At 34.0% G+C, this 21588-nt stretch overlaps 1 protein-coding gene across 1 annotated transcript in view; it reads right to left on the bottom strand.

Annotated features, from left to right (window-relative positions):
• Window positions 1-945: 945 nt before the first annotated feature.
• ARFGEF2 (ADP ribosylation factor guanine nucleotide exchange factor 2) overlaps window positions 946-21588 on the bottom strand; it is a 49089-nt gene continuing 28446 nt past the window's right edge. The window contains exons 17-39 of the mRNA XM_015822796.1: window positions 21324-21408; window positions 21061-21232; window positions 19634-19785; window positions 19165-19293; window positions 18620-18778; window positions 17523-17670; window positions 17022-17121; window positions 16424-16464; window positions 16170-16339; window positions 14867-15018; window positions 14593-14765; window positions 13915-14075; window positions 13287-13417; window positions 12997-13126; window positions 11923-12058; window positions 10473-10611; window positions 10333-10387; window positions 9953-10061; window positions 8897-9027; window positions 8509-8677; window positions 8152-8290; window positions 5807-5924; window positions 946-5346 (exon numbers count right to left, since the gene is read on the bottom strand). Of these exons, the coding sequence (XP_015678282.1) occupies window positions 5170-5346; window positions 5807-5924; window positions 8152-8290; window positions 8509-8677; window positions 8897-9027; window positions 9953-10061; window positions 10333-10387; window positions 10473-10611; window positions 11923-12058; window positions 12997-13126; window positions 13287-13417; window positions 13915-14075; window positions 14593-14765; window positions 14867-15018; window positions 16170-16339; window positions 16424-16464; window positions 17022-17121; window positions 17523-17670; window positions 18620-18778; window positions 19165-19293; window positions 19634-19785; window positions 21061-21232; window positions 21324-21408 (3076 nt within the window). The 3' untranslated portion in view covers window positions 946-5169. The remainder of the gene's footprint in view (window positions 5347-5806; window positions 5925-8151; window positions 8291-8508; window positions 8678-8896; window positions 9028-9952; window positions 10062-10332; window positions 10388-10472; window positions 10612-11922; window positions 12059-12996; window positions 13127-13286; window positions 13418-13914; window positions 14076-14592; window positions 14766-14866; window positions 15019-16169; window positions 16340-16423; window positions 16465-17021; window positions 17122-17522; window positions 17671-18619; window positions 18779-19164; window positions 19294-19633; window positions 19786-21060; window positions 21233-21323; window positions 21409-21588) is intronic.

Here is a 21588-nt window from a genome sequence, read left to right as displayed (position 1 = left end):
CAAATGTGAACCTTTGCTTTCAGTAATTGGTGTGCCCCTCACATCCCGGCAGCAATATAAGTAGACCTTGCATACTGTTAGGTGCAAGGAACCAGAGTGACATTGTGAGCTGATCAGATTTGCTTTTTTATTGTTTCTTTCCTATTTACAGGAATCTCACCAGACTGATTGCATTGTCAGCTAAGGATTTCAGGGATTCTGGGAGAAGTCAGGTTTCGGATTGTTTTCTGCTGTGAAATATTTCTAAGCTAGCCAGTCTCTTCATATTCCACCGCCCCCCAACTCTAGATGGAGATTCTACTACACTTATTGACAGTAATTGGGACCAAAAACTCTATTGCTAAGTGATGCCATTGTAAAAAGCAATGTGACATGACTATGCCAATTTACAATGGCAGTTCCAGCAGTCCCAGTTAGCATCATTATGAAAATCCAGGGTGATTGCAATGTTACATGGTCACCATTTGCAACTTCCAGCCAATTGTCTTTGCTTGTAGGAAATCATCAGTCAAGGTTGCAAATGATAATCACATGATTATGGGATACTGCAATATCATATTTGCAAGCCAGTTGCCAAACAACCAAATTGCCATGGGGAACCATGACAACTGCAACTATGAGGACCAATCATAAGTCTCTCTCCTTTAGCACTATTATAACTTTGCCCAGTAACAGATCAAGTGGTCTTTAAATGAGGACTACCTGTAACTGCAACTAAATCTTTCCAATGACTTTTGATAAGTCTTGCACATCAGTTTAGAGAAGTTTTAGCCCATCCCTCCTTGCAGAACAGTTTCAAGTCAGGAATATTGTGTGGAGAACAGGTCACGTTTTGGGTCATAGACATTTTCCTCTTATTGACTGGTCAGAAACATATGTCCATTCAAGGAAGTTCTGAATACTGAATGTAAAATTTTGCAGCCTTTAGCAGTATTTTCTGACAAGGTGACAAAAAATAGTAGAAACAAGTTTTTAATCACAAGGTCAAAAAAAAGTATGTTTGATGTTAAACTTTATTTACCACCTGATTAAAGCATGGAATACAACATTCTTCATAATATTTTATATAAAAACTTTACATAACTTTTGTATTACAGTATATAATTATGCTATTCTCTCAAAAATGTATACATCCATCGGGCAAGGAATGCTTTTCATTAACTTAATGATATTAAATGTACTTCATAATAGAAGGTCTCTTAAGAAAAAAAGCTTATAACTAATTTTAAGCATTATATAGATAAAACATACATTTTGCACAAAGTATATTTTATTTAAAGTTGCAAAGAGATATTCTAGACAAAAATATCAAGACATTTAAAGAATTGCACCTCTCACAAATCAAAATATTCTGTTGCTTTGCTTCAAGCCAAGAATCACACCACACCATCTCTGATTGAACATATTTATTAATAGGGACAAATTTCACTGGCAATTTATACTGGCTTATATTAACTTCAGTGGAAGTATAACAGTGGTGAATTATTCTTTAAAAATGCAATGCACCAAGCATTTAAGCAAATTTTTATTCAGTGTTGTTTGTTTTTTAAAAGGGCCCTTATGTGCAAATTTGCAGGTTTCAAATAATTGGGTTTTCAGCCACATTCTCAATTTATAATAGGGGAATGGAAAATTTTGTATAGGACTTTATATTTAAGAATATACATAATACTACCCCTTCCTAAACTCTTAAGTGATATAAATATTTTATGCTTGCTCCACTGATAACCCAGCAATCACTCTGGAAGTCACTTTAATGCTGTTGTTGTTGTTGCTACTGCTGGGCTTCTTTCTAGTCCATTTACTGTAAAATATTTCCTCCAAGTATTTCAAGTATTAGATTACATACAACTCTGTTTAATTGTTTTGCACAGTATTTTCAACGTTTGCAGCGTGACTTCACCAGAACTATTTCAGAATATAAGAGTACACATAAGACCAAGTGTTGAATGACCAAGTGAGGCAAGGGTCAACATACCTCCTTTTTTACTACTATTTCTGTATTCCTGTTCTTCTTTAGCTGAAATGATAGAGTAATACTTTGTCTGCTATTAGCTGTGGCCAGAATTAATGGTAATCAAAGCTACTATTTTATATTAGTGTTGCAAACCTGATTTGGTAGAATCAGCGTTGCAAACTTGCTTCAGAAGGAATCTGTTTCATGTTTATCACAACTGCTGCTACTTGAGAGCATAAAATTAAAGCAAAGTTAATGCTGGCAAAAGAAGGGGAGAGAGAGAAGAGGCAACTACAACCTGACATGCAAGTCTAAGGCTTACTACAGTTGCTAAGAAAGAGATCAACAACAACTGCCTGTACACTGGAATTGTGTGTCACAGAGACAGTTCATTTTGCACTGGATTCATGATATAGAATTCTATTATGCGGCCAGCTCAAACGAAATTTCATGAGTGTTTAAAGAAGTGATACAAGAAACATTGGATTTACCCTGCAGAACCTGTTCAATGATCTGATCTCCAATCAATTACCACAGAAACTTTTAAGGAGTATTCCTAACATTATTACGATTGTCCATGGAGGTTGGTATTGCCAAAACAAAGCAGTATTGATGCCCACAGTCATTATAAAAACACATTCAAATAATACATGTACCATTATTACCGTTCTTCACAATCTTCAGGAATATCACAAAGAAAGGCTATTATGGAACATCTTTAAACACATACAAACACGCACACACATACTCAAGTGCTACCCTTCATGATAATTACATGGTTATTAGATTCCCACCTATATGTTTTTAATTAAAGTCTTAGCCATTTGAAAATGCAACTGTTAGCTGCTAAATAAAGCTCTCCTATGAAAATGAATAATTTAACACTACTGCCTAGGCTCTAAGTTTTATGATCAGACTATTCTGTCTATAAGTAAAGATCACACAAAAGAAGCTTCTTCACAGTGCTTTTACATTGCAAAACTTTGGAAGATAACTATTTCAAACCCTATGCATATTGCACTTTTTATTCAGGTTCTGAACATTAATTGCAGTGTTGCCATGCTTCTTTAATGAAGTCAAAGAGGTGCACATCTCAACAGAAAACATTTAACAGAGAGAGAGAGAGAGAGAGATGAAGACCATGCTATATTTGCAGAACATATTGACACCAGAATTATAGCAATGGGGGGAAAAGCAGTCCAATTAAAGAATTCTGGTCAGTTCATGGATTAAAATAACATGATATAAAAATAAATAACTTTTTTCCGCACACAGTGAAATCCCTTTTTTCACTGCAAACATAAATAACTAAATAAGTAAGCTAATATTTTGTCAGAATCCTTTCTAGTGAACTGTTTATATGTTTTCCAACATATTTCACAGAAAACAATATTTTTCACTTGCTATGTACAAAAAAGTCTTTGGTAGAGAAATTAAATGTCAGAAACTTTTTATATCTACGAATTGCCCCCCCAAAAAAGAAGGTAAAACTTACACTGCTTTATTACTGAATTACTTTGAGACAGCGCACTAGTATTTTTTAAAAAATATCCTGCCATAGTTCATCCCTAATTGCAACAATGATAACAGGTTAATAGCGAGACTCCATTTACAGAGCAAGAAGTTTCACTTTTTTCATCACACGTGTCACCTTGGATGGAACCTTTTCATGACTTTTCCTTAGGGCTGCAGTCATCCACCTATCATGTCTCCTTGCTCCCCACTTCACTAGCACCTTACAGTTCATGCTTGCCAATAAGAAAAAGTATGTTTAATACTTTTGCACTTCTAATACATTTGGACAGAAATCATCTCCTTCCTGCCCTCTTATAGAAACCATTACATTATTACAACTATACAGAATTTGCCTGTCATATCTTACAAAACTATTTCTTATTGGGCCAAGAATAGCAAAACTTAGTCTTATCATAATTATAATACTAAAATCCCTCCTTGGACCCAAATTCAGAAGAGCCAATAGTACTGAACTGTGACTTTGCTTCCTATTGGCCCCAGAAAGCAGGCTTCTTTCACAAGTACATGTGCACTTATATTAATAAATCAAGTGGTTCCAATAGGAACCAGACTCCCCTGTCTTATACAACTTATAATAATAAAGCATTACCCAAGCCATTAAAACAACTGTAACTCACAGTTCGGCAGCAAAAATAGAAATATCTGAAAACACATTAAAGATTGACAGTTTCTACCCAAATGTTAATCTATACATTACTCCAAAAGGGAAATACGAGTATAAATTTTGATTTATTCAATGTGCACTTCAAAATTAATCAAAGAATTTGAGTTTGTCATTTGCTTAATATTTAATAATAATTAGATATTAAGGAGCATTTTTCAAAGCTTTCAAACTTCTTAAACATTCAAGTCATGAGAGATGCAATAATTGAATTAAAAGGCAGTGTGAATTAGTTTTCTCCTACAGTTTCTGGGAAGAGTGTTTCCTTCATAATACATTTTATAGTTTGCTTTATTGATAGTAACCCAGTAACAAGGGAATTTTCATATGATGAAAAAATATCAGCCCTAGAGAAGATACTGTGCTGCTCTGAAAATGATGTACCACTTACATTCTGCAAGGTACAGCAGAATTAGCAATAAGGGAGATGGAGGTAAAAGACTGCTTTGGATTTTAACTGGGTGACTACATATATTACTGCCTAGTCACCATCTTGCTACAGGTATACACAATAGACAGCACCAAATCATTCAAATCTGTATTGAAAGAAGAGAGCACCAAGTCGTTTTGTATGCATTCTTGGTGGAGAAACGCTCCAGCCAATTTTCAAATGAATTTTCATCTTCTCAAATATTTATTAATACATTTGCTAGCATCACAAACTTTATATAAAGGGTTTCCATTCATTATTTCCAACAGCTTATGAGCAAACAGCTGGAAGGTATTAAGAGGGAACTACTGCAAAATCGATTTGAGCAGACAAGCTGAATGGTAAGAATAACTTGACATTTACTGCAATAAACTGTCAAATGTGAACAGCTATTCCTATAGGACAGCCAGAATAATAGTAGTAATGAAAGAGCCTTCAGAAATAACAGATTGATCAATATAACCCTGCTGTTCACATTTTGTAGTTTCTTCTTCTTTGGAGACCTATCAATTTTTCTTTGCTTTGTTTATGCTTCATTCAGTGAACTGAGCATTTTTCAAGCTTTGGTAAACAGCAGTCATAGAACTACCATGCAAGGGATTGAGTTCCTGCTGTTCGCAAGTGTTCTTCAGGAATCCAGACTCTGAACGCTACCCCTATGCGCAGGAAAAACTTCCTCAGCACAGCTCGGAGTTCTGGGATCAGATCAAACTGCATTATTTCACATAAGTAGGGGTAATATGTTGATGCGTGTGCTTTAAACTTGGGAGGAAAGAAGAGGAGAGAAAAAGTAAGAAATTATATTAGTCAGTTCCTCCAAACAGCATAGTTCAATTGAAGGCACAATTCCCACGATAAGGGAATGGCACTGCAATATCCATGTTTAAAAAATATGCTCCTGTTAATCCTACTCCACATCTTCAATTGGTCTTGACCAAAATATTTCACTAGCAATTTTGCAAAAAATTTATCAATTGCAACCTACTTCTCATTATACGTCACCTTGCCACTAGAATGCTCTTGCGTTAATTATTTCTTTACCATTCTGTCACTGTCAAAGATTATACCTCACAATGAACATAAATTGTCCCCAGTCAGGTAGGGAGCTGAGTCCTGCCCATCCTATATGCCTTGCTCCTCACACAATCTACAGTAGAAGGGAGCTACAGCAGCCTGTAAAAGTTCCATGTTTTTTTTTCTGAAATTGAAGTAGACTTCTTACCTTTTCATCACTGACTTTTAGTGTTTTTGTTAAAAGTAGCAACAAGAGATTGGTCCAGGCCTCTCGATGGCTTTCAGAATTCACAGTGATAAAATAGGCCAAAGCTTCACTGCACACACTAGAGAAAAGAACATGTGACTGTTCAGAACCATAGAAAAGAAAACAGCAAGCAATTCACTGAGCTAGGTTTTGCTAGTTCTGCTCAAATCAAAAGAGATTTTCAGGTGCATATGTGAAAAAGGAAGAACAGAAAGTGACAGGATATCAAAGATTTTTAATCTTTAAAAATCTGAATTATGAAATTCAGGGGTATTAATATTTTTTCAAACTTGCATTTAATAAAATTTCCTTTCATTTCTAAAATAATTTAAATAACCTCAATTAATTTATGAACAAGTCTTTTTCCATTTCTGTTTTCACCACAGGCAGTGGAACGTATGAGTGCAATTGGAATTGGATTTCCAAAATTGTTATGGTCATAAGTTGAGATACTCATATGACAGGACCCGATTTAATGACAATTTTGCAATGGTTGTTAAATGAATCATTGTGGTCATTAAGTAAATCCATGGTAGTTAAGTGAAGGCTGTTTAAGTGTGAGCCCATTCTTCAGAATGGCAAAATTGGCAAAAAACATAGCAAATTGTAGTCATATGAACACAGGATGCAGCAAAGGGTCATAAAAATGAACCAATTGCCAAGCAACCAAAATGTGGTCATGTGACGGCAGGGTGCATGTGTGTGGCACAATATTTTACAATGGTGAACATTACTTTATGGGCTATAAAGCACCTGTTCTGGGCCCATCATAATTTTGAATGATCATAAGTGCCCAGTTGCAAGTCAAGGATTATCTCTAAACTATTAGTAAACCAGTGGAAAGCAGATGTTATCAAGAAATACATAGATATTGAGGATAATGATTATCTACTTAACAAAAGTTGGTCTGTCAATATAAAAATAAAAATAAAATCAGAAGGTCATGTTTGCCATTGATTTACATATATGCATTTGAAAGAAAGATTTAAGTTAGATAAAAAGAATCATGGGTTTAATTTTGTTAAACGTGAACTGGAAACCTACTTTGCGGTAACGATGAACATATTATTGCTAAAGTTTATAAAATGTTATTGAATTTAAATCTGGAAAATGAACAAGTAAAACATTGTATGATTCAGTGGGCAAGGAATTTTGGGTACAATATAATGCTCGAACAATTGGAAAATATGTTGGAATAAAGGATTAAAATGTACGTTAAATTATAATTTAAAAGAAAATTTTTACAAGACGATGTACCGTTGGTATTTAACACCAGACAAGTTATCAAAAATGTATAAATGTATTTCAAATGAATGTTGGAAATGCAAAGGTAAAGAAGGGACTTTTTGCCATTTCTGGTGGACGTGTGATAAAGCAAGAAAATATTGAAGTAGGATTCAAATGTTAATACAGAAAATTCTTAAAGTGAATATAGAAAGAAAACCAGAGCCTTTCCTCTTGGGGCTAATGGACAAAGACCTGGAAAAAATAATATGGAACTTTGATGTTATATATGTTGACAGCAGCAAGATTACTCTACGTTCAGAAATGGAGGACTACATTCATTCCCACAACGGAGGAATGGAAAGCTGATGGAGCTAGAAGAGATGGCTAAACTGACTGTACTGATTAAAGAAAAGAACATGAACATTTTTACTGCCACATGGAAACCGCTTCTAGACTTTGTGCATGGGGTTGAAAAAAATTAATTTTGATTTTGCGTTTTACCAATTAGATAGACTTGATGTTATCGAAATGGCTAGCTTATATTATTTTGTAAAAGTAAAAAGTTGAGGTTTGAAGTTGATATTTTACTTTGCTGCACTAAAGGAAGTTGGAAGTCAATCTCTTCCCTACCTCACTTCTCTATTCTCTTTTCCCTTCCCCTTCTTTTCCGCCTTTTAGTTTTGTATTTTCATTGTATCGTATATTATAAACTAATAAAACTTTACATAGAGAGAAAAAGTAAAGTACGTAATAAAAAGGACTAGACAAAATGCTCAGAACATTCCAACTCAGACATAGTAACAATTTGTCAGAATAGCACTTTTCAGGATTAGGAGATTTTATGGTAGTTCTAATGAATATTTAAAGTTTCTAAAAAAAAACATATATCAGATTGTTTTCACATAAAAAAAACTCCAGTTGCTCTTAATGAAGGATCGAATCTGAACAAGTTTTCCTCTGAATGCTTTGTTTAAGCTCCCCAATTTAAAATGATTCAACAGAAAAATTCTATATGGTCCCTGAAATCCTGCAGAAATTGTCATCTCAATATTACTTTGAAATCTAGAAACAAAGCTTACTTCAGGAGCCTCTCTTGTATAGCTTCCCAGGAATCTCTGCGGTTTTCATCAACATACATTCGGAAGAGAATTCTTAGACAACAAGCCAAACTGCTGGTCTCTTGTTTTAAAAGGTTGGGCTTTGACTTACCCTTGAATCCTGAAAAGTAATGACATACTGCTTAATATCCTTAAAACTGTAACTTGAAATAATCTGTACATCTGAACATTAAATAAGATCATCTCTCATGTATGTTACATTATATGATAATATTATACATTAATAAATCCATGCCAGTAGTGACTTTGGATTGCAGTTTAAACCAGTATAATAGTTACAATAATTTTCTAAAATCTTCCACCATATTTTACGTTTACCTGCCCTCCATAGGACGGTCCTTTGTTCATAATTTGAGTTGAAAGCTTTTGAAAATGAATGGGACTCTTGCAGACAATCCAGTAACTTGAACAGATGTTGGGAAGACATGAATTTGTACATTCCCTGGTCTTCAGTGTCAATGTGTATATCTGTATCTAGTGTGTCCCTCTAAAGAGGAAATTCAGGGATAGGAAATATTAGTTAAGGACACAGGTTACAAAGGTTTAAACTTTAAAGAGCATTGCATAATTTCCAGAAAAGCTTCAATAGAGCAGACCCTAGTTTTGATCTATATATTTGAATAGATTGATATTTTGATCACTGAATCCCACATCTGCACAATGAGAGCAGAGAATGCTCTGTAAATCAAAGAAGCAGATGTCTTACCTGAGCAGCAGCCATGTGTTCAGCATCTTCTTTCTTACTTGTTGCTGGGTAAAATACTATATTGTCAATTGTCTGAATCAATTCCAGCTGGACCACACATTTTATGAGGAGGCTGGCAAAGAGTTTCTGGTCTAAAATAATACATCATATTTAGATTTTACTCTAAAAAGAACATAATTTTCATACTTCAAAGCCTCAATATTTTTAACAACATTTCTAAGTTAATGCACACAATTCATTTGTTTTTAGAGATTCAGGCATATATGATTTTCTTCTACTACTGTGTTGTTAAATGAAAATGATTATTATCTCTAAATAGTTTCCATGCCATTTTCTTAATATATCTTAAAAATAAACCCATGATAGAATTATATCACCTGTACATGTAAAAAACTAAACTTGGTTATTACTATATGGCCTTTTAAACTTAGGGATTAAATTAACCAATCAAATGGCTGAAAGAATCAACCAGCATAATTTGATTTTGAAAAACTGTTTTAAATTTTTTTTCAGCCAAGATGATGTAGAGAATACCTTGTATTATTTATTTCATTACTGAATGAAACAATCTTTATACTACACCAATCAAATAACCTTGGACAGTTAACACTAAAGCATAAAATAATCCAAAGTAAAACTCTGAGCCTTCAAACCAACACAATGTAGCTAAAATCATGAGAGACCATGATCTCAGATCAAACATTTACTTTAAAAGAAGAATTTTCAGAGGCTTATCTTATTTCTCTAAACAGCATGTTCCAAGATATGAGGTTAGCCACAGAGAAGCCCTACATATTGCACTGACAGGACCTTAAGCAAGTGCTTCCTCAAAGCACTTACAGGGCAGGCAGAGTCATAGCAAATAAAATAATTTGTGGTAAATTGCCATAATTGTTTCTCCGACCCTTTATACTATAAAATCAAATATGAGACTAAGGAAGCAACAACAATACCAAAAATTGGATGTAGTTGTTGCTGCAAACATAGTTGCACTTCTTAATTTGCACTGAAGACTTATTTCCCAAAGGACTGGAATGAAAATGTATGCAAACTTACTTGAATAAGGGCCTCCTTTCCAGCTGTCATCTGTGGGATTTGAAAACTGGCTCTGTCCTCTTTCTGAAGCATTTTTGCTACTTAAAGACTGGCGATCCAGGTCCACCTCCTAATAAAAAATATACTGTGTTAATTTCTTTTACATCTTAGTCACAAATTTCAGTTTCAAAACAGTTTATATTCTTCAGACATTTCACAATAAAATTATACTATAGCTGCTCCTTGGCATTTTCCCCTGGTTTATGTGATTAATATCCTGAAATACAGATTCTTAGAAACATAAAAATCAATAGTCTTGTAATTTTTATTTCCATGTTAAATGTCAATAAACTTGAAGCTGTCTCGTGTATTTTTACTAGGTAAAAAACTGAAGCACGTACCAGGTGTTTTTCAGATGAATCATCTTCCATTCCTGCTGGCCTCCATGTCAGCAAACTTTAGGAAAGAAATGCTTAAATCAGATATACTGCTGGATCTAAAAACTGGCATAATCTACATTAATGATATATTGTACACTCACACATGAGGAATGGTAGTTTTGAAGATCTCTAGCATACAATTGCAGGTTTGGTCCCATACTTCAGGACTGAATTTTTGGCCATTTAATATTACCAGACTTTCTAAGCAGTTCGTACCTGATCGAGCCAACTGTTCATTGTCTATAGAAAAATTAAATCACAGATGAAAGCAAGAACATTTATGATGATAACATCAGAGACTTCTATAACTTGAGTTGATAACTAGTTGTCCTGTGAGATAGTTCCTAGTATAAATGATAAGCCTACTGCAAAACTGAAAATAAGTTGATAGTGAGAGATTGACAGCGCTATCTTTCCCCTCCAAACAGTTCCCAACCATTTGATTACCCACTGTTCTTCATATAGTTATACTAATACAGAATCGTGGTGATTACTAATTATTGAGTTCCCTGAAAAACAGAATCCAAAGTTCATTTTAAAACTAAAAAAAGCTATACTTACTTTCCATTGAAATTAATGGAACAAACTACTCAGAGACTTCAATGATTTCAAAGATACTTTTTTAAAGAACCCAAACAAGAACCAAGCTTGGTTGCATAAATCCATTCCACACACACACCTGTACCCCAAAACGATAAATATAAAAGAAGAAAACCATGGCTAATGCTAGAAATAAGATGTTTCAAGGAACAAAAGGAAGAAAACCTGTCCTATTCCAAATCTGATAATAGCTTTACAGGAAGCTGCTATGATCTTTGCACCAAAATATGTTTGCACGCCAGCAATGCTGTTATATATAAAATCTAAACCAAAAGATGCATGTATTTCTTGGTGTGAGACTAGGAATGTTAATAGCCCATTGTCTCATATTGAACATACCAAAAGAGGCAAAAAAATTGCTCACAATAATTTTTTTTTCCTTAAAGGAAATGTAGTAATACTGAAAAGGCCATTGCTTTTTTCTTTTCATTGTACAAAAGAGGTTTATTCTTTTTAAAATCTGCAAAGCTTGTTATCTGAAGCTGGCTTTAAATTATATATAAAGTGCTTATGAGTTCATTTTTCAAAAAAGAATTTAATTCTGCAGCTTGATTGCAAACAAAAAAAAGGTTGATGTTACCCAGCCATTATATAACATTTGTAAAAATTATTTAAAAGAACAAGTGCAATATGTAACAAATGGCATAGCATTTAAAACCATCTCCCAGATTACTGAAAGAACAATGCTATGCAAAAAGAATTTTTTAAAGAAGCAATAAGGAAGAGATACTGTTATCAATACAATACCACAAAAGCAGCATTAGCAAAACAGAAAACTTATACTATTCTTTTTCACTGTCATTTTTTTTTTCAAAAAATAAGATTTTTTTCCAGACCCATCCTTTTTAGAAATGCATGGAAGTATTGAGGGAAAAAGAGGAAGATTAATTCACACACACTGCTCCAAAAATATTCATTCAGAATAAAGTGACACATATGTAAATAAGCTACCTTGTTTTACACACCAGTGTAACTGTGTAAATATGTCAGCAAGAAGAATTTCATTCAGAGCTTCATAGAACTGGGTAAATACATCACAGATTGCATAAAGTGCATGATTACAGGTAGTAGTCATCCATTCAGACTTCTATGGAGAGAAGAATCAAGGAAGGGTTTTGATTATGTAATAATCACTTTAACAAAAATATTGAGTTCACTCTTGTTTACAGATTCACCTATTCTTATATCAACACTGCAAAATTCTAAGGTCTTATTCTTTTTTAAAAAAATAGCAAAGGGAACACCAGGAACTGTTATATATTGCCAGGTAAATGATAAATGGAGGGCCAACTGAAAAACTGAGTGCCTGATATTCCTTTTCAACATCACAAAGATTCAAGAACTAAAGAGTGAAAACCATCACTAGATCCTTTCACATACAATGTCAAACTAAGTGTTGGGTATTCATTCATTCTGAGGAAACAGCACAACATAAAGCACTATGTTTATTAGATGACTCCTTTACAAGAAAGAGGGACTCTGAACAATGAAAAAGATTGGAAATGTTGGGAATTCGATTGGCTGGCCAGATTGGGGAAACTAGGCCGGCCCTTGTCAGTGTATCTGGAGTCAGTTCTATTATTAGGCAAAATGGTTTAGATGGGAATGCAGTGGGGCTTTGTCTGGGGAAGGGAGGGTCAATTTTGGTCTGATGGGATTAGGCAAAGAGATGAACTGGATTTGATCTTGGTTCTATCTAAAAGATAGAGATGTAGGGGAGTTAGTCTCCATTTTGTCTGTTAGATTTATTCATTAAAAAAGCTTTATAACTTAGTTTATTCCAACCAGTTGCCTTCCAGACATTTTGGAATACAACTCTCGTAATTCTGAATTTTGGAACTGGGGTAACTGGGGATTGTGATAATTAAACTTTAACATACAAGGAAAATACTAGATTGAAAGTTTTAATTTTAAAGCTTTTCTTTTCTCAAACCACCAGAAATGTATTTGGCTGTTATTCTTGTTTTATATAACTTTTTAAAGCATTCTAAACCTAATTAGATAATATAACATTGCTTTCAATACCTCTGTTTGCAGCTCTGGAAGCTTCATGTTGTCAAATATTCTAAATACAATTCGAAATAGATCTTGCCACCAGTGTTTTTCAAAGGTTTGGCCATAGCTCTTCATGATTTCAAACATGACTGTTAGTCCCCTACAATGTGAGAAAACCAGCCATCAGAAATGGTTAAAAACATTAGCAAAAAAAGAAAAAGTAACATAATGTAATTTTCTCTCAATACCCTGCATATCTAAACCTTAAAATGTTTTAAAAATATGTTTTACTAGCAATTATAATCACATCACTTTATTACCTTGTCCGCACATCTAGCTTGCATCGATTGATGATACAAGAAAGCTCGAACAAAATAGGGAACCATCCTCTAACCCAAACCCTGTCTCCAGGTGCTACATTCATGTCATCACTTGTATATTCTCTCAAAACCTGTGAACAGATGAGAGCTGGTAAATTAGTACAAATATGGTATCATTTAATCAGATCTTGCTGCAAAATTGATAAATGAAGGTAAATAAAAGCAGAAAATGTTTTAAACATGTTTTAAACACATGTAAGTCTACACTTTAGAAGAAATTCACATGTTTCCTGGTAACACAAAATTTAAACTGAAACAGGTTTCAGTTTAACATGTTTATTTATTTATAAATATATTTATTTATAAACATATTTGAAATTAAGTAGGATAGGAGATTTAAGCCTTCTTAAATTATATTTGAATATATATTAATCATTCACTAAAAGAATCAGGATATTTATATTCTCCAGACAGAATTGTACATAAGTTTAAAGTCAATAATGGCGAGTTTCAGTTTTAAAAGGAAAAACCAGTTAAGTGCTGGTCTAATATGGAAATTTCTAAAAGCTCTCTTGAAATATTAATTTGGGGTTTAAAAATCCAGGGAAACACAAATTAAAAGAAATACCTGTGGTCTTTCAGAAACATATTTTGCACAGTAACGAATAAGTCTAATTGCTTCCATACTGGTATCCGGAAAGGCAGCGTTGCAGGCAAACTCTGATAAACATTTTACAGCATCCTGGAATGAATCTATGGCTGCAGGAAAATGCTGTTGAAAGATAGTAGCTGTAGAAGAAAATAAAAAGAAAAACAAGCCACCATTAAAAAAAATTACATTACTATTGGATATCTTGGGTAGCTGATACCCAAGGAAACCATGTGAATTAGAAGGAAACATTTGATCTTTGATATAATAATAAAAAGTCAAATAATTGCAATACTTAAAGCTGACCAGCTATACCAAGCCTGCCTAACTTACAACTTATAGTTGTAATCAATTATATTTACATGGCCCAGTAAGTAAACAGGTATGCTAGAGGTCACAACTCAGTGACCTCTAGTAATACATTAGTTTTACTGCAAATGTAATCATACTTTTGTCAGTGAATTTTCTTGTAGAGTAATCTGAACGGTCTGAAGGAACTAGCACCCAGCCCACACTCGTTTTTATATTGTAAAGAGAAATGAGAAATACATGCGTAGCATAAGCAAGAAAACAGAATATTTCAAATTTTATTATTTCTACTACATAAAGATGGTCATTATTGATTTCTTTTGGGATATTAGTTTTCATAACACTTACTAACTATATGTGCTGTTGTCTGGAATGCCAACTCCACAATATTCCCATCATGATCAGATGCTGCTTGATGAAATACTGCAAAGATATTTTTCCACCCTGAGCGAATATTAGCAGCTTGAGAGTTCACCATCTGAGCAATACAACGTATTACCATGTCCCGAATAGTTGGGGATCTAAAGGGAAAATATGGCTATTAGAGAACTTTTTCTGCACAGTATTTATAAATACTAAATAAGCAGAAGAAACCATTTACGTTTCAAGACACATAACAGACCTGTTTTTCTTCATGATATGCTCAAAAGGCCTCAAAAAGTCTTTCTGAAATCGGAAATTGGCTAACTCCCCCTTTTCAAGAAACTTCATTGACAGTTGCCTCAAAGAATCAACTGCAAAAATTGCCACATCTTCATTGGGATTGCAGCCAACCTATAAATGAGAAAAATAGGAATTCCCTTAAAAAATAATAATCCCAGATAAACCAGACTACTGAAATCCAATGCTTCCATCTGTTGTAACTGTCTTTGACTTTAGGCAACAGACATAATCACAATAAGTTCAGAGTTGGAGTTCTCCAAAAAGGATTATCCTAATCTTAAACTTGTATCTTTTCAGGAAATTCTGTTCACTTATGATTTACTCTATTCTAATCAGGTACAAGCATATGAAACCTAAGTAATTCGAGCCTAAGTAATCTTAAAAATATTAGTGTCTTAAGGCAAATACACATAGAATAAATAAACAAATAAATCTACACATAGAAAATAGGCCAAAATCATCAAGGAACAAAAAAATTATTTAAACCTGTAACTGTAATTATGGAAATATTTGTATGTCATGTATATTATTACATGCTATAAAAGTGAATTTTCCATACACTTAAAAGCTTTTAGCACATTAAACTCTTTTGTTGCTCTACTTGAAGAGCAAACATCTTCATAACAATTATTCATCACCCTATGAAACCCAAAATTATGAATTACATTATTAGGGTTATTTCAGAAAACAAATGCATTTTATTTAAATACATTTTATATACACTTTCCTGTTTTAAAAATCTCAAGAAAGTTTAGAATAAAATTACAGGCAATAGATATTGGATATTTATACAAATAATGTGTAATTTTTCCTATCTACTATATACAGTCCCCAGGATGAGAGACCCGAGTCCTTGCAAATGGTACCAAATCGACATTTTCTGTCATAATCCATGTATAAGTAATACAGAGTACACTATGATGATTCCATGTCAAGATTTTATAATGTAAGTCAGTATTCCATCTGGTATAAAACTTGCCACTAGAACTTTATAAGTCTTAAATCAAAACAACTACATGGAAGTTTTTAAGAAGAAACTGGACAGCCATTTGTCCGAAATGGTATAGGGTTTCCTGCCTAAGCAGGGGGTTGGACTAGATGACCTCCAAGGTCCCTTCCAACTTTATTATTATTATTATTATTATTATTATTATTATTATTATTATTATTATTATTATTATTATTATTATTATTATTATTATTATTATTATTATTTCTAAATTGAATCAAAGAAGTTTTGCAGTGTTTAAAATTTAAAATACCTTATTAAAATGATCTCCAATTACATGCCATATCCTGGACCACTGCAGTCTAATTCTATTCATGTTATAATAGGAGATTTCAACTATTTTCTGCAAGCTGAACATCCGGGGATGGTGAGGGGAAGCCAGTTCATCCATGGAAACAGCACACAACCATCGAACAAAATCAACTAAAAGTTTAAGAAATAAGACCTGTTAAATATAATAAGTCTGATACAGTTATTTTTCATTTCAGGAGATATTTTTCAACATACCTATTGCATTTCCATCTAATCTAGTTGAACCAGTGAATATCCTATGAAAAGCAGAGAAGCAGTATTAATCCTCAACATACAGAATATTAAGGCGTGATCATGCTACAATACTGTATTTGATTTTGAAGAAACAAAATTTCTATATAGTACAGGTAGTCCTCGACTTATGACCACAATTAAGCTCAAAATTTCTGTTGCTAAGCAAGACAGTTATTCAGTGAGTTTTACTCCAATTTACAATCTTTCTTGCCACAGTCTTGTGAAAAATGGTAATATGTTGCCTTTTTCAATGCCATTGTTAACTTTGAATGTTCACTAAACAAACTTTTTAAGTTGAGAACTACCTATTTTCAGATTGCAGGACAACTATAACTTTAAAGTATTATATGGCATTTTGTGCTGGAGAAGGAAAAGACCCAACAACAACCCATGGAATTTTTTCCAATGTTAATTCTCATTTTTTGACTGAAATCTAACCAAATTGTGATATAATTGATTTATTTATTTAAAAGTATTTAAATTAGTATATGAATCCCAAAATGAATGTTACATCCTACTGAAATAATTTATCATACTTCATACAGAAACAATACTATACCTGTCCACTGCTACCACCACACTTTGAGAACTGGTTTCTCCTACAGATTCCTGAATGCTGGCTATTTGTCTTCTATCAACACTTCCACCAACAAAATTACCTTATTAGGAAAAGACCAAAATTAAGTTGTTATATATAAAAGATAAGTCACTATTAGGATCCATCATAAGGGCTATTTCACTGTGATTCAATAACATATAGATAAGAATGTGAAAGAATTACAAAACTGGCAGACTGAGGTGATCATTTTATTATATTACATGTGATTCAGAAGCTAAGGGAGCTCATAGAACGACAACATGACTGAAGTTGTGATGAAAAGTGATTTATAGGGTTTGTTCAGTTTCTTATTTTTATTATCATAAATTACATTAAAAAGCATCCGTGCAAGGTTAAAATAGCCAGGTCCATCAGAAATAATAAAACTGAGCATTTACTACAGTGACAAAATGTTGTGATGGAAATAGTATAATTATAGGTAAAAGGGAGTCAAATTCTCACCCAGTCCAAGTCCCATGAAATCTTCTCCTCCAGATGTGAAACCTTTGAGACTCCCTTCCCTTTCACGACCAGACCCAGACAGATAGCGTGTTTTAACTCCAGTTCCTATCAACTGTGCTAACTCCAGCTGGCTGATGCATTTTAGAATCTAATGAAAGCAAATTCAGTATCAAATCCAATAACAACAAACTTTCTAAATGAAGTACTTCCAAAACCTAGGGTAAACTCCATATAGGCAAAGGCTTCCCTTTTTGTTCCAATCTTCACTGAAGAATAGCTCTCTCTATATAAATAATATTTTAAGTGTATTATATAGTTTTCAAATTTGGCTTCATCTTCCCTATTTTTGGTGTTATAACAACCATAGACTTATGGTACCCACTTTGTCTCTTAAGCCTTCATCTCCACTCTCCCAAAATAGGCGGAAGCATATTTGCCCATCTATTTTACGGAGATAATGATATTGCTAGCTATGGCCATTAATGACAAAATAATCTGAAATGTAGTCCCTTGACCAAAGGACTGTTGTTGTCCGGTTGTTGTTGTTGTTGTTATTATTAATTAAATTTGTTTGCTGCCCATCTCTGGCAGATGGGGAGGGAGGGCACAGAATGTATGGGGGGGGAGGTGAGATCTGCTATTGGCCCATCAATCACTTCCAGTGTGATATTCCCCCATTGGGCCCCAAACTAACAGGCAGAGCCAAGTCTTCAGGCCCTTAAAAAAGGTTGGGAGGATGGGAGCAAATCTCACCTCAGGAGGCAAGATGTTCCAAAGGGCAGGAGCTGTGGCAGAGAAGGCACTTCTCTTCCTGGAATTCCCCAACTGATGGGGTCTACCACATGCTTCCTCTGACAACTCCTCAGTTCTAGGTTGATAAATAGCATCTTACAGGTAGTCCTTGACTTATGACCATAAATGAGCTTGGAATTACAATCATAAGTCAATGAAATTGGAAATGATTTTTTGCAGTTGTTGTTAAACAAATATGATGGTAGTTAAGCAAATCAATTTTCCTCAGTGGGAGTTTTTTGCCAAGAACCAAACATAAACATTGGAAACTGGCAAAAAAAAGGTTGCAAATGGTGGTTATTTACCTCATGCCAGGAATTTCCCAGATAATTGCCATCAGTGTGTGCCACTGTAATAAGTGTTTTAATTGTATCTATGTTCTTCTGCTTCATTTCTGTGATGCTGGAGCTGGCGGTCAACAAGGAAAAGCGAGCAAGTGCCTGAACATAAGCATCTCGTTCAAGCTAAAATATAAAAAACAAAAGTTGAAATAAGCCATTGTAATTAAAAGAAATCCTCAAAAGAGATAACATGGGCTGACAAAGTCATATAAGGCTAGTTAAGATGGAAGCCTGATATGCAGATGTGAATGGGTGAATATGAAAGATAGGAATAAGTATTTGAATTGAGAGAATTAAAGAGGAACCTGCCATAAACTATATCCAGTGACAGGTAATAGTTTTCTAAGACTCCAGAGAGAAGCCAAAGACTTAATTTGGGATTTTGGCATATCAGGCACATCCTATAACTGCTAGATGTGTACACAACTTTAGACCAAGGCTAAGAAGTAATTGATAATTTCAGAATGCTGTTACTCTGCATTTATTGCATAAGATAACAGTATACCAACCTGCATGCCAAAAATGGAGGCTATTCGGATAGCACATCGTATTCCTTCTAAGCACAATGAGGCCACTTCAGTATCATCACAGTTCTGAAGACCAACACTATAAGCAGCAAGTAATGGAGTCCATACAAGCTAACAATGAAGAGGTAGTAAAAAAGAAATAGCTTTAAATTTATGATCATGTAAATGCATCTTGCACCAAAGAGCAATCTAATATAAAGACAAAAGTGACTGCTAACTTTAACACTAAACCAAGAAATAAAGTAAGTTCTGAAATATCTTTTTAAATTTTGTCTATAGCAAAATTTAATATACATCCTCTTTCTTCCATTGTTTCCAGCCTATCTTTTACACTTATATGTCACTGCATATTCTAAATACCCCATTTATTAAACACACTTATAATTTCAGTTTTACATTTGACATATTTGAAAACAATGTTAAATATATTTAAGTTTAATTGCATACATACTTTGAACATAGGTCTGACATGATCCAGATGAGTTGCACTAGTAAAGGGTGCCTTTGCATGGCTTACTGCCTCCATAAGGGCTTTAGCAGTCTTTGCCATTTGTTCCATTTCTAGATTGTATAACAACCGTCGCTGCTTCTCATTGGATACACCTAAAAAATATCTTGTTACTCAAATGTGTTTTTAAACATTCACACACGCACACAATTCTAAACAAGGCAGGATATAGACTTTAAGAAAAGATATACTTTCTACATTCCCCAAAAAATCCAACTTAAAATACAGGTAGTCCTTGACTTACAACAGTTAGTGTAGTGACCATTCGAAGGAACACTGCAGTGAAAAAAGTGACATGACCGTTTTTCACAACCAATGCAGCATCAACATGGTCATGTGATCAAAATTCAGCTACTTGGCAACTGACTCATATTTATGACCATTGTAGTGTTCTGGGGTCATGTGATCACCTTTTGCGACTTCTGACAAGCCAAGTCAGTGGAGAAGCCAGATTCACTTAACAACCGTGTTACTAACTTAACAACTGCAGTTATTCACTTAACAACTTTGGCAAAAAAGATTGTAAAATGGAGCAACTCACCTAACAAATATCTCACTTAGAAACAGAAATTTTGAACTCAATTATGATCATAAGTCAATCAGTAGGAGATCCTATACCATTTCAGACTTTAAGTCAAGGACTACCTGTAAGCAATAAAATAACCAATACACTCCAAAGATAAGTTACAACCAGTAACTTATTGTTAAAAGCTATTCTTCTATTACAAACAGGCCCAAAGTGCTCCTTGGAACTCCTAAATCTTTAGTATTGGCTTCCATTGCTGTTATTTTATTAAGGTTGACTCATTCTGGATGATCACTCTCTATTATCAGATACCCTGCCTGGTCAAACAGAAGGGTAGCAGTAGCAACCTCCACTTTGGAATAATCTCATTCTCGAAACTTCCAGACATCTCTTAAGTGATAATCCGATATTTGTGATGTGGAAGGAAGGGTCTAGCCATCTGCTAAAATTCATCCCTAGTCCCCTGCCTGTTCCCTTTCCTATCCTGGGGATCAACTGTCCAGGCTAGAAGAGGTGGCAGGTAGAAGGGGAGGGAGTCTCCAAACAATGCCAGGGGATCAGGTAAAAGAAGAGGCTGCTATGGCACGCCCATGGCCAGGTTAGATTCAAGTTTTTAAATGTATGATTTTAAATATTATAAACATTCTTCATCCAAGAAGTTTTAGTAGATATTTATTTTACCATACCAGTCTGAGAGGTAAGAGTGGCTGCAAAATATATTGGCCCAATGTAACAAACGAAGATTTGGCTAACACTGTACTCACGAAAGTTTAATTGCTTAATCCACAAAGTAATGGTATGCTAAAAAAAAAGGCTAAGTATTTTTTAGAGAAAAAGGTCATACTTGGTTTAGTAGATTTGGTAGTGATTGCATATTCTTTGGTGTCCTTCATTGCAATTTTCTTTCCTTCTATTTCATCATAGATAGTAGACAAATATTCTTCTGGAAGATCTTTACTGTCATTTATCCCACGGTTCATTTTAATGTATTGTTCTTTTGTCATCTTATTCTTTACCTGTTAAATTCAAACATCAGTAAAGAGAAAATTTTAAGTTCCTAGAAATTCAACCGTACCTGTCTGGCAAAATCTTTCTTTACATGTTTACCTGAGGACTATGCAGGTCTGTTGTCAGCATTATAATAGAATATGCTAAAACATAAGCAGTATCGGCACTGGCAAAGAGAGTTTGGCTGGAAAGAAAAGGGAAAAAAGCAAGATTTTAGAATATTACATCTTTGTCTCTGTTACCCTCTTCGTATATACAAAATGATTCTTATTGAAAACACTCATTTTAAAAATGTCATTCAAACAGAAAAGTAGGAATTGTTTATTTATCTGTAACTAGAGGTTTTTCCAGGTTTTCTACCAAT

Source organism: Protobothrops mucrosquamatus, unplaced genomic scaffold (genome assembly GCF_001527695.2).
Source record: "Protobothrops mucrosquamatus isolate PMUCROS unplaced genomic scaffold, P.Mucros_1.0 scaffold1678, whole genome shotgun sequence".
NCBI lineage: Eukaryota > Metazoa > Chordata > Lepidosauria > Squamata > Viperidae > Protobothrops > Protobothrops mucrosquamatus.
Note: the sequence above shows the minus strand (reverse complement) of the source record. Positions and strands in the feature narration are given on the sequence as shown.